Source organism: Carassius gibelio, chromosome A8 (assembly GCF_023724105.1).
Source record: "Carassius gibelio isolate Cgi1373 ecotype wild population from Czech Republic chromosome A8, carGib1.2-hapl.c, whole genome shotgun sequence".
Classification (NCBI taxonomy): domain Eukaryota; kingdom Metazoa; phylum Chordata; class Actinopteri; order Cypriniformes; family Cyprinidae; genus Carassius; species Carassius gibelio.
In genome coordinates this window covers 24,168,605-24,181,690 of record NC_068378.1, presented here as the reverse complement: position 1 = coordinate 24,181,690, position 13,086 = coordinate 24,168,605, and the positions used below count along the sequence as shown (strand labels likewise).

Sequence of the window (13,086 nt, the reverse complement as noted above, 5' to 3'; positions counted from 1 at the left end):
AACCCAACACTAGGCAAACTAAGACAGGCATAGACACCGTGTTTGCTCTTGCAATTACGTTATCGGCCCGCTCGCTTTCATTTGTCCTCCCTTGACCCTCGAGTGTGTGTGATGGGCACGATTAGGTCATGACAACATACAATAGCTACATTGTTCTGTTGCTTTCTTTTAATTTTGGACGCATGCTTCACTCATCTGCTACTCTATTCTCCAGGTTAGTTCCGCATATGACTCAAATGGGTCTATTGATTTTCTTTATAATTATAACCTTCTGCATTTTTCAGAGACACCCATCATTCACAGCTTCTCAATGATAGAGCCACTCCGGGGCATCCAGAGAGCCACCCATCTCTTACGCAGCCGAGATAATAACTACTTTCTGATGCATGAAAAACGGCACTGAGACGGATAGATCATCACTGGGTGTCGAAGCTGAAAACATTTGGGCTTTTTGGTGTTTATTTAGGTTGCAGACAGGAAACCGTGTGAGTTGTAGTATTTGTGGTTTTTCGACCTTTCTCCTCATTGTCCGTGCCTCCTTGTTTATGGCTGATCTGAGGAAATGACTCGTGCCCTGGGTGAGTGTTTTTGTGTGTGAGGGTTTCTGACGGCATTGTTGTTATAGGTCAGTCTGAGCCTTCCATTTCTGTTTTCTGCACTCGCTTCCTGCTTCGTGAGCCACTTCCTGCACGCCGCAGTCCACTTCCTGTCCGGAGTTCCCACAGGCAGTTCCATGTGAATATGAAAAGGGGGAAACGCACTGTGAATCACATGTGAATGTGACTTGGGTCAACCAAAGATCTTGAAAGTGAAAATAAACTAAAAATAAGATCTCAAATCACTTATGCGTGTTTCTACTATTTAAGCAGTATTTCATTTAAATAGTACGTTTTCAGTTATATTAATTTAGTTTTGTTTTATGTGTTTTTCATTTGATTTGTTTTGGTTTATTTAAATATTTAGCTTTAAGTTAGTTTAAGTACTTTGGCTTATTTCCATTTGGTAACATTTCAAATTTTCATTTAAGGTTTTACATTTTTTATATATATATTTATATCTATTTGAGTTATTTTATCATTATTTCAATTAACCGAAGCCATTTTTATTCGTTTTCATTTTTGCTAAAAATAACAGCAATGAACTGAAGGCTCTAAAAATATCTTAATTTTGTGCACCCGAGAAATTAAAATAACAAAATAATAAACACTGAGATCTCTTTAATATCTCAGTTGTTTCTCATATACATTGAGATGAATTAATCTTAAAGAGATCTCAGTGTCTCAAAACTGTTAGACATTTTGCAGAGATACTCAAGCTTCTGTATCTGCATCTGTATCTAATTTTTATCCTTCAGTAGAATTTCTGAGACAAGTTGAAACAAGATCCTTAATAGAAACATAACTGAGAAATCAGTTACATCTACAAAACCTCACATGTCCTATCAGTTAGATTAAGAGCAACTTTGTAGTCAGTCTTCAAAGCCCCTCTCTAGATCAGAGCTCTTATGTGTGGAGGGTCTTCAGTGTCTCATGTAGTTTGTTTTATATTTCAGGACATTGAGTTTGTGAAGCGTTGCGCAGCAGCACAGTGGCTCCCCCTCAGGTCAGTCGGAGTACTGCAGCAACACCCAGCCACAAATCTGCTTCATGGCCACAAAACCAAACCTCTGCAGAACGTATGACTCTTACCAAAAGGTGAGAAGGTAAGAAACACATAAACTATTTACATGCCTTTCTTGTTTTAATAGACTCCAGCTGCCAGAAAGATGAGTCAGTGTCATATTTTGTTTGTCTCTATGTAGGTAAACTTACAATCAGGGGTCAGTGAGGCGACGCGAAAGACGTATGATATGGAGGTCAAAGGTCACCTGATAACATGCTCCGGTGAGCACCTCCATGTGTCTGTCTGTCTGTGTTTGTTTGTTGATAAGAACGAGACTTTCTACATAAGAACTGTAAATTGTCTTTTGTGGCGACCAGATGTCCACACAGAGACCCCACAAAACCTTAACTGTGGGAACATGTTTCTGTGAGGAGAACATCTTTATAAAGGGAATAAATCTTAGTCATCTTGAAACTGCAGTTTGCATCTGCTGTTTGGTGATGCAAGTGTTGGAGAAATGTACCTTTAAATCTTTAAGTATTTGACGTGTAAAAAGGCCAAGAGCTGCCCAAACATGCAAGGTTATAGGTACGTTTTTCTAGTCTTTCCCAGTTATTCATGATTACTGGGTAAGAATAATAAAAAAAAAGATTTATAGAACTACTTAAACTATTAAGGATTTAAGAAAAAAAGTTTTCTTTACTTTTCTAGCACTTGAAATCAAAATTTTAAACAAGTTATTTTTAAGAAAATTGGAGAGTTGAAAAATAAAGGAACAATTCGATTATTAGATTAATTAGAGAGCTGTGTTTACACTGTAAGCCTTAATGTACAGATCCGATCTTATTGCTTATTAGCATATTGGCTGTTTATTAGTACTGTTAAAGCACATATTAATGCCTTATTCTGCATGACTTTATTCTAGATCCAACCCCATAGCTATAACTATTAACATTTACATTTATGCATTTAGCTGACGCTTTTATCCATTTTATTCATGCCTTAATTTTTTTTTTAATAAGTATGTGTGTTTCCTTGGAACTGAACCCACAACGTTTTGCGCTGCTAACGCAATGCTCTACCACTGAGCCACTGGAACACCATCAAATTAGGAGTTTACTGTGGGAAAATTCATAGTTAAAAGTGAATTAGTGTTACTAATTCACGTTGAGTGGACATTGTTATTTGCAAGCCTGGACAATAGCTATCATGGATGTTTTGTAGCGCAAAATATAAAAAGAGCTAAGTTCATGGGGCAGGAGTTGATAACCAGCTCCTGAATGTTCTGCAGTTTCTTACATATAAAGTTCCCACCTAAATAAAATGCGAGTGCATATTATACAGCACGCCTGCATTCAAATGTTATCTTTATGGTCAAACGTGTCGCCCTAACATTGTGGTGGCTTGGAGTTCTGAGGGGAATCGGATATTTGTGTGTAGATGTAGATCGGATGTTCAGATATCAGATATGGATCTGATTTTTAAACCAGATTTGGAAGTGGCTCAGATCGGATATAAGAAAATCTGATCGCTTGTGTGTTTTTGTGTTTACACATGTGTAAACGCATGCGTGCCAGTGTAAACGCAGCCTTTAAGATGATTTAACGAAATAATTCAAATAAATTCTGTTTTTTAAACTTTCTATATTCATCAAAGAATGTATGTCAAAAATGTATCACAGTGTCTACAGAAATATTATTAGCAGCACAACTGTTTTAAACACTGATAATAATAAAAAATGTTTCCTGAGCAGCAAAATCAGCATATTAGAATGATTTCTGAAGATCATGTGACTCTGAAGACTGGAGTAATGTTGCTGAAAATTCAGCTTTGCATCACAGGAATAAATTACATTTTACAATACATTCGAATAGAAAATTGTTATTTAAAATGTGTATAGCATTTCACAGTTTTTATTATTTGTACTATATGTTTGATCAAATAAATGCATTCATGATGAGCATAAGAAGGCTTTCTTAAAAGAAAACAAAAACATACCAACCCCAAACTTCTAAATAAGTGGATTTGTGGTCCTTGCTATGATGTGACGTGTGTGTGTGTTTTCTACAGAGCTGCAGGGCGCTGCGGACAGTAAGCAGCGTGCGGAGCGGATGGTGGAGCTGCAGGAGCGCCGGAGGAGTCTGCACTCGCTGCTCAACACTCGGATAGCAGAACTCAAACGTGTGTGTCTGCAGGAGGCGGTCAGTATCTAAGAAGAAATTAAGATTGAATAAAGAATATGAAACTATTTATAAAAAACTAGTACAAGAAAGCTTGACATGACCGACTTTGTATTTCACCATGGTGTCCCTCTCGAACCACACAGCGGTGAGATTTTAAGGAAAAATATACTTGTTCATGTTTGCTCCTCATGAATTTTTCAGGAATTAACAGGAGAAGTTCCTCAAGAATATCCTCTGGAAAGTGGAGAGAAAGTCCCTCATGTGCGGCGGAGGGCTGGTCTGTCTCGCAGCGGGTCCAAACACAACACCAAAAATGAGGTGTGTGCATTTGAGATGAGATGGGTGGCCACTATTTGATATGGAATACGTGATAGATAAATATCATAAGCTGCTCAATGTTTGTGCTGGCTTAGGAAGAGGACGTCTCTCAACGCAAGACAAAGAAAACTCTGTTCAGCGGCGCCCTCCGCAGACACGTCGATTCTGAACAGCATCCTCCACACAGCAAACGCACGGTTCATAGAGGATGCCACACAGGTGAGCCTCAAGATTAGAAAGATGAACTAAACACAATCTCATGGCCAAAATGTGTGTTTGGGAATATTTTAATTATGTATACAGTATACTCTACCATTCAGAAGTTTGGGGTTTAGGAGAGTTTGAATGTTTTTGAAAGAAGGCTGCATGTAAAAACAAATATAGTGAATTTTTTTTTAAATGATAAGTATGTTCTTATTTGAATATATTTTGAATTGTAAGTTATTTCTGTGGTATAAAGCTGTATTTTCAGCATCATTACTCCAGTCTTCTGTGTCACATGGTCCTTCAGAAATCATTATAATGTGCTGAATTGCTGTTCAAAAAAACATTTCTTATTATTATCAATGTTGAAATTTATGAAATTGAAAAATAACAAAACTAAAAAAGAAATTATAAAAATAAAAACTCGTTCAGATGTTAACAAAAAGTATAAACTATATCTGATACCAAAATAACACTGGACAAACTATAGATTTTAATAACTATAATCTTTAATTTTTATTCAAATATCTTTAAATAATAACAGTTATATTTTACAAAAGTTAAAATCCTGAATAAGTATTTCCAGAATTGTATATAGAAATTATTTACAAATTAATCCTGAATAAAATCATGAATAAATATTTCCGGAATTGTATGACTATTATTATAAATAAATAAATTCTTTACAAATGAATTATGAATAAACATCCTTTTCAAAAGTATTACTTTTAGATTTGAGGAAAGGACTTCCTGCAGGAAGATCTAGTGGACTTTTTTTGTATGTCTAACACATAAAATGACATGAACAATGTTACAAAATAACAACAATATAGCTTTATCCGTTATCAGCAGCATTGAGCCATGTCTTCTGTTTATGTCTTCAGATAACACAGTGAAGACCGAGAGCAGCTCCACGTTTGTTTCAACCAATCAGGACACTGGTGAGTTATGGGACGGATCATTGTGTTACATGGACATGGGCAGTTGTGGCCTAATGGTTAAAGAGTTGGACTTGTCCTTAGTTCCTGAGGATGTTGCATTATAACAATGAATTCTGCTGTAAATGATAACTACCCTCTTTTAAAAGCACTTGTTTATGTTCAATGTCCCCAACCTCTATTTAGACACTTAAGACACATTTAAAAATGCTAAAAAGTCAAACGAAGTAATATACAGTAGCACAAATATTGCTTGTGCAGCTTTTGAGCACAGACCACACTGGCTACATTTTGTTATTTAATGCAATGAAATTATACAAAACTTTTTTTAATATTATATACTGTTCAAATGTTAATCCATTTATTCATAAAGAACACATACAATATTACTGTTTTTGATCAAATAAATGTGGCTTTGTTGTGTATAAGAAGCCTCTTTTAAAAACTTTACCAACCCTGTACCTCTGAACTGTAGTAGTTTCCTTTAAAAGTGTATCTCTGTGAAGTAGAAAGCATGCTTCTGTCTGAACCTCAGAAGTCTCTCTCTTTCTCTCTCTCCATCAGAAGATGCCTCTGACGGTCTGTCAGCCTCACAGCCCCGGCTGGTCTCGGGGAGCCCAGACAACAGGTTTTCTCGAAAACTCTCCCCAGTGGAGATCTATTACGAGATCAAAACACGCCGCAACTCTGTGGCCAGCTCAGCCAGGTACACACTCAGCACAATTTGCTTTGTTGTTGCAAGGAACAGCTGTTTTTCCACTTAAAGTTGAATCAGCATTAATTAGCTGGCCTGGAATCACCTCATTGAGATGAAAACCAGTTTAAATGGTTTGTAATAATAGCAGTAAAGGAATAGTTCACTCAAAAATTAAATTTTGTTGAAAAGCAACAAAATGTTATTGAATTTCTTGATTATTTTAAAGGGGGTGATTCACTGTAGATGAGATTGAGTAAATTTTTTGAGTAAATAAATTTTTTACTTGTTTTAAGCTATAAGTAAATATTAGCAACTGTAACCAGCTGTGAATATACTGTAATCATAATGTAGAAAATATTTTTATTCAAATATTATTGTTTAAAGTGCCCCTATTATGGGTAATGAAAGGTTCATATTTTGGTTTTCAATATCCCCAACAACATTGTGACATGCATGCAAGCTCAAAAAACACTTTCGTTGTCTAATAATATGCGTTTATTTTTACCTATGTGCTTGACAACTCCCAAATGATTAATTTATAGATACATTTGTCCAAACCCATCCTTTACGTGACGCTAATCTGCGGTGATTGGTCTGATTGGTCCCATTTTCATTTTATCATGAGCCTGTAATGCCTGATAAATCAAGAGTTTGTGAGCACAGTGCTGCCTCGTGTACAGCATTACCGGGGAAAACGCTATTTTACCGCACCAAAAGCGGCAACTAGTGACCAAGAATGAATTTGTATTTTCGTTCAGACAAACGTGAAAAGGCAGTATCCTAATGTTTCATGTTGATGCCAACATTGAACAACTTGGGATTTGTTTTAAAAACGACGCGCTTCAATGTTTCAGAGTCAAATCTTTTTGAGAGACAGTGACTGTACACACGGTGCACTTTCGGATTTAAAACTTGCCAGGATGTTTTCATTCCCTTAGAGCTGTGTTATACATCGCATGAAAGGTCATTTTCAAAAATCCATAATGGGGCACTCTAAACACTTAAAATAAGAAGGCAGCAACACTATTTGGCCATCAGTTTTATACAATGGTCCTTGACACCATTTCACAACAATCCAGGTTTATTAACTGTGTGCTAGAAGACTAAACTTAGAATTTTTTGCCAGCCCGAGTCACTCTCTTCCAAGGAGTGTGTCGAATCTGGAAGGTAGAAGTGTCCCGGCAACTCCACTTCTGTCCCGCAATGGAATAACAGGAGTGCACATCAGGTTACAAATGCGCAAAACACACATACACAAATATTTGTTACAACACTGTACACATCATCTTGAATGCTGACTACGATCAGTACCATGTGGACACTTGGCTAATGGTTTATATAGTAGTTTAAACCCCTGAATTGATAATGGCTATTATATTGTGAAATAGTTTTACAATTTAAAATAATTGTTTTCTATTGTCCTATATTTTAAAATGTAATTTATGTGATGTGATGGCAAAGCACAGCATTCATTAAAAATTTAAATTTCAAACATTTTAACATTAACATTATAAACAGCCATTTATTATTAACATTATGAATTAAAACGGTAACTTAATTTACTGTCACTTTTGATCAATTTAATGTATCCTTGCTGAATAAAAGTATTAGTTTCTTTCAAAAATAAACATTTGACTGATTCCAAACCTTTGAACACTAGTGTATATAATTCTCATGTAAATTAAATGTGCTTGTTTAGTAAATATCATTCTCTACAAAAACCCAGTATGCAATGTCAACAACATTACGACTAAAAATACATAAAATGTATAAATGTCTTTATTTTCACTTTTGATCAGTTGCATTCTTGCTGGATTAAAAAATAAAAATAAGAAATATTAATTAATTAAATATAAAAATTAAATATGAATTAATATTTAATAAAAAAATGTAATTGAAAAAAAGGTAGTGTGTGTATTGTAATGTCTTGTTTATTTGTGTAGGTCAGAATCCTCTAGCGGCTCTGCTGCTGTGAAGCAGTGGTCAGACAATCCCGAGGCGTCCCATCAGGTGCCTCTGCAGTCTCAGGAGGGGTCGTCCTCAGGGTCCTATGAGCAAGGGCACAGACGTAGCAATAGCTCTGAGACATTACTCGACCGGCACGGCTCCACAGCGGAGGACGGAGGTCAAAGGTCAGGCATGCCTGTACGGAACGGCCCGTACAAGAGCTCGGAAGCCATCATGGACTCGACTTTAAAACAGGCGCAGCGTAGCAGTCCCGAGCGGCAGGTAAACGGGCACACTGAACTGGCACACGTTCGCTTGGCCGCAGGAGGTCGGGGAATGAACGGAGGTTACAGTGAGATCCTCATGGATTATGTGTGGGGCAAGCAGCAGAAGATGCAAGCTCAGCAGCAGCAAAGACTGCAGGTGCAAAGTAATGCAAAAACCCGGCAGTGGGCCGATGGTCCCAATGCTCCACCGCCTCCTTACAGGAACGGCTTTGCCCAGTCTCAGCAGCTTATCCTAGGCAACGGCCCTCCGGCCTACAGCCCTCTAATGCTGAGAGGGAAGCCCGGCGAGCCACGGAGGGTCAAAGTGTCACGCACCAAATCCTGCGGCCCGATCGTTCCCTTACAGCAGCACCAGCAAGAGTCCATCCTGCTCACTGCCTACACCGAAAACAACACCTCCAATGCAACACATAACCAGCAGATCGACCACCCCCACAGGCCACCTCATTACCCTCTCGACTCCTCTGCGCCCACGACCCCCGAAGACCCCACACGCAGCCTGCACAAGGCCCTGGCACTGGAGGGTTTGAGAGACTGGTATCTGCGGAATGCGTTGGGACAGACGGCCAGCGGAGGAAAGGGCAAAGAGGGGACGCAGACCCAGCGCAGGCGTACCACGTCCTCTCTGCACAACTCACACCCCAATCCACCGCTCAAACACCAGCCACAGTCCTTCCAAACAGACACGTCCTGTCCACACATCCCCCAGTCAGCCACATTTCATGGACTCCCTCTACACGGCAGGTAATTGCAGACTGAATAAAAACATACATTTATAAAGAAGCCCTTGTTTCAGTAAAATATTAAATTACTAAATAAATGTTATGTAATGCATTATACAGTATATATAAAAATGAATGCATTAGGTATTATACATACTAATGCATTTCACATTTTAAGTTGTACAAATAAATTTATTGAATGAATTTTCATTACAATGTTTTGAATGAATAATAATAATAATATATTTTGAATGACCAATAGTATGTTTCTAAATTAATCTTTTATTTATTTTATATAGAAATTGTATTTTTTAAATTGAATAAAAAACTATTTGAATACATTTTTAAATCTAATTTAATCCTTTGATGGCTTCAGTTCTCAGTGTCATGCTATGCTTGAACAAGAAATAACAGTGAACAATAATATATTTCTAAATGAGCATAAGAGAAATATTTTAAATATTTTATATTTATTATATATACTACCATTCAAAAGTATGTGGTTGGTAATATTTTTGCAAAAAGTATTTTTATGCTTACTAAGGTTGCATTTATTTGATCACACATATAGTAAAACATTGTAAAATATAGGCCGTGTTGTGAGATATTATTATTTAACAAAACTGCTTTCTGTTTGAATACATTATAAAATGTAATTTATTTCTGTGACATCAGGGTCACATGATCCTTCAGAAATCATTAAAAAACATTTATTATTATCATTTTAAAAAACAGTTGAGCTTGTGATAACTGTCATACAATTTATTATCCTGGATTATTTGATGAATATAATGTTCAAACAGCAATTATTTATTTCTTCTTCTTATTATTGTTTTTACAAAAATATAGTCTTTGCTGTCACTTTTGATCAATTTAATGCATCTTTGCTGAATAATAATAAAAATAAAATAAAAAATAAAATATATATATATATATATATGGAGTTCCTTTTCTTAGATATTACCTATCATAACTGATTTTGTCACCTCTTCTTTCTTATCACGTACAGGTCGAAGGAGCTTTCTTTGTACCAAGATACCATTTCATCTAAAATGCAGGACATGACACTTAAAGAGAGCAGTAATGACAGACCCACGCCAGGCACGCTGGTCTGACGCACAAACAAAGAAGAGACCCAGACACAAAGAGACTACAGCAAACACCAGCTTACATGTGTATGGAATGGCAGACTGAGAGAATGCATGATGGACTATTAAAGAGACCTTTTGATTCCTTTCAGTGGTTATAGAATTAAATAATTCTGACGGAAATCAATCTAATCAATGTTACACTAACATATGTTAAGATACCCTTGACATGGGACAAATACTCATACTCAAGACTCTTTTCAGCATGAAATCAAGCTGTCTTCAAGTTTCAGATCATCTCTGGGTTCCTGCAGACTTCTTATGTAGTTTCCCTTTTAATCAGCAAAAGTAGTAGCAAGCTCTGGCAAAAGAGACAATATGTCAGCACATTCCTATCAGGGAACAATGTGAGTTCATTCTGTCACTATTTCCTTGATACGGATTTGTCACAAAGTATATACAAAGAGTTCTTGTTGTTCATGAGAATCCATGAGACCTTCCATAGGTCATACTAGATATTTAAGGCCCTTTGAAAAAACAAATCAGGATCTTCTCAATGTTATATGGAAATATTTCTATGCAAATTACAATCAAGAAGACTGTGTTTAGACAAAATTAATAATTTGAGTTTTGGTCTTGTCATTCTGAGTAGCAATTTAAAAATATGTAGGAGAAAAAAAAAAGCCAAATCTTAAAACTCTGGTGTACTGTTTCAGAGTCAGGGACTCACAGTATTTCATGAAATGTATAATTAAGTTAGTATCTTTATGACTAATCATAATGTGGAGGAGTATAAGTGTGCTTCTTCAGGACGATGACTTTAAGAATGGCACAGCTCCAACATCATCTTTATCTGTATCACTCATATTTATGATGGTTTCTATCTCCTCAGGCTGTAATCGTAGACCAGTATTAATATCCACAATTACAGAGAAAACAGAGACATTCACAGGTAGAATAAAGGATAACTGACATTTGATGTATTTTAAAATAGCATTTTTTTTATGAAAATTAAACCAGAATGAAAGATTGAATCTCAAGAATTCTGTCAAAAATAAATGTAACTCCTAAATCACAAGAAAAATTGTCTTTTAAAACGATTGTTTTAGGTCTATATTAAGATTAGGATTATATACATATATATATATATATATACATATATATATTAAAAAAGGTTTGCATTATGACATTTTCATGACAAGAATTATCATTCTCATTACTGTAAAAGAAGAAAATAATCATATTATTTATGGATTTAAGGATCATCATAGTTCTTTGTTTTGCTGGATTTATGCTGATTTAAAAGAATCCTTTCTGGACAGGATGAAATGTAATTACTGTAATACAAATATAATGTGCATGATCACTAAAAATAATGAAAAATATAAAGACACTCAAAAGCAAAACAACCGGATGCGTTAAGATAATGAGAATTGAGAGGGAAAGGCGCTTAGTTGTCATGAAAATAATGCCACAATGCAAAATAATAATAATAATAGGTTTTTAAAAAAATATCTAAGGAGAAGATTATTTTAAAAATACTGAGAAAAATATGATCTTGTTTTTATTTAGATTTTGGGGTTGAAATATCACTCTTACATGTTTCCTCTTTCTAAAACCATCAGGAATTTTTAGAGATGAGCTCTAGGGGGAGCCCCATGATCTGTTTTGAGGGGGTTCTGGATCCATTCACGTCAGCAGCATCCACTGTAGATGCCTGCACAGCGTCCTGCCAGGTGCAGTGCTTGTCTCAAGAAGCACCAGATTCTTGTGTATAGCGCCTTAATTGCAATTGTTCATTGTTCTTCCTATCAGTTTCACTGCAGATGTCAATATTTACTGTATCTCTCAAAAATTAGATTGCATGAAATGAAAAGGATTAATTAACCAAATCAGGACTTTGCCAAGACTAGTAATTTTCCAGCACCCTCCTTTAGAATTTATTTGAATTGTGATACTCACAATGAGGTGTTGCCTACTAATGATGCCAACTTTTGACCATTGTGCCTAGCAAATGTGGCGAAGCATGTAGAGACAATGACTTAACACTATCAGCCAGTCTAAATAAAGAATTAGGCTTCTGCTTATTAAACTCCAGATCTTATTCTCTCTTTATGACAGAAAAAATACAAAAAACGAACAAAACAGGCATTTTGGATTGCTGGCTAATCCACTCTAAATTATAGATATAGTCTGCTATGTTGAGTGTTCGTGCTCCCTTCTGAAAAAAACCACCAGTGCATGTGGCTATCTGTTTGTCTTTATTTCTTCTCTGTTGTTCTTTGATTTTTATTTGGCTCATTGTGTTATCATTATGTAGGCATCTTGATGTAGGTCTAGAAAAGCTTCTACATCTCAAATGCCTTCACCACAAATATATCTGTAGAATATAACTTACTGAAGCAATCCAAACTTTCTCAGATACTTTGTCAGCAAATGCTGCCGTGCTTGTCTCTCAGGACTACACTGAAAGCTGCTTTAATATGATCTGTTCATTTGAATCCAACACCATCGATGCATGGAAGTTTCACTAATAGAAATACAATTATTTCTTTCCTTCATCTTTTTTTAATAAACACAGACTTTAACACAAGAGACCTGTGAGAATACATTATTGTTGCCGGATGTTTATGATGCTTATAAAACCTTGCGGAGGACATTTAGGTAATCTAAATCAAATGTTTTGAAAGATCATCTTACACTTATGTGAATTATGATTATTTCTGTTGAGAACATAAAGATCTAAAGGATGATGGATATGAAGGATAACAGCCTTTTATTTTTGATGAAAGACTTAATAACTGTTGAAAACCTAATGAAGTTTGTTATATCTGTCTTCATCATGGTACCAAATGCTAATACTGAAGATGTTCCCTCCATGTTGTGGACACTATTTCCCCAGTTACCATTTCAAAATTCCTTTTCAAAAACTCTTTGATATTTCCTGCTAATCTTTTATCACTTTTGGAAGAAACCTTTCCAACTGTATATAGGCTAATTTGCTGTTTTCTCTTTGGTTTTCAACATTTTATATCTCTATTGGAAATAAAATCCAAGACTGTACAAAGTGTCTTTTTAATAAAGTGTTTTTGGTCATACA

General features: G+C 35.8%; 1 protein-coding gene across 4 annotated transcripts in view; it reads left to right on the top strand.

The window, feature by feature from the left end:
* Window positions 1–13,086, top strand: part of LOC128018958 (coiled-coil domain-containing protein 120) — a 49,052-nt gene extending 35,966 nt beyond the window's left edge. For 2 of the 4 annotated variants that reach the window (XM_052604873.1, XM_052604872.1), the window contains exons 2-11: window positions 1,553–1,694; window positions 1,802–1,883; window positions 3,673–3,803; window positions 3,987–4,103; window positions 4,199–4,322; window positions 5,192–5,248; window positions 5,810–5,951; window positions 7,069–7,170; window positions 7,886–8,920; window positions 9,908–13,086. In XM_052604873.1, coding sequence (XP_052460833.1) covers window positions 1,647–1,694; window positions 1,802–1,883; window positions 3,673–3,803; window positions 3,987–4,103; window positions 4,199–4,322; window positions 5,192–5,248; window positions 5,810–5,951; window positions 7,069–7,170; window positions 7,886–8,920; window positions 9,908–10,013 — 1,944 coding nt within the window. In that variant the 5' untranslated portion in view covers window positions 1,553–1,646 and the 3' untranslated portion in view covers window positions 10,014–13,086. Of the gene's footprint in view, window positions 1–1,552; window positions 1,703–1,801; window positions 1,884–3,672; window positions 3,804–3,986; window positions 4,104–4,198; window positions 4,323–5,191; window positions 5,249–5,809; window positions 5,952–7,068; window positions 7,171–7,885; window positions 8,921–9,907 lie in introns of those variants that run through there. The other 2 variants (XM_052604875.1, XM_052604874.1) reach the window with 2 other exon arrangements.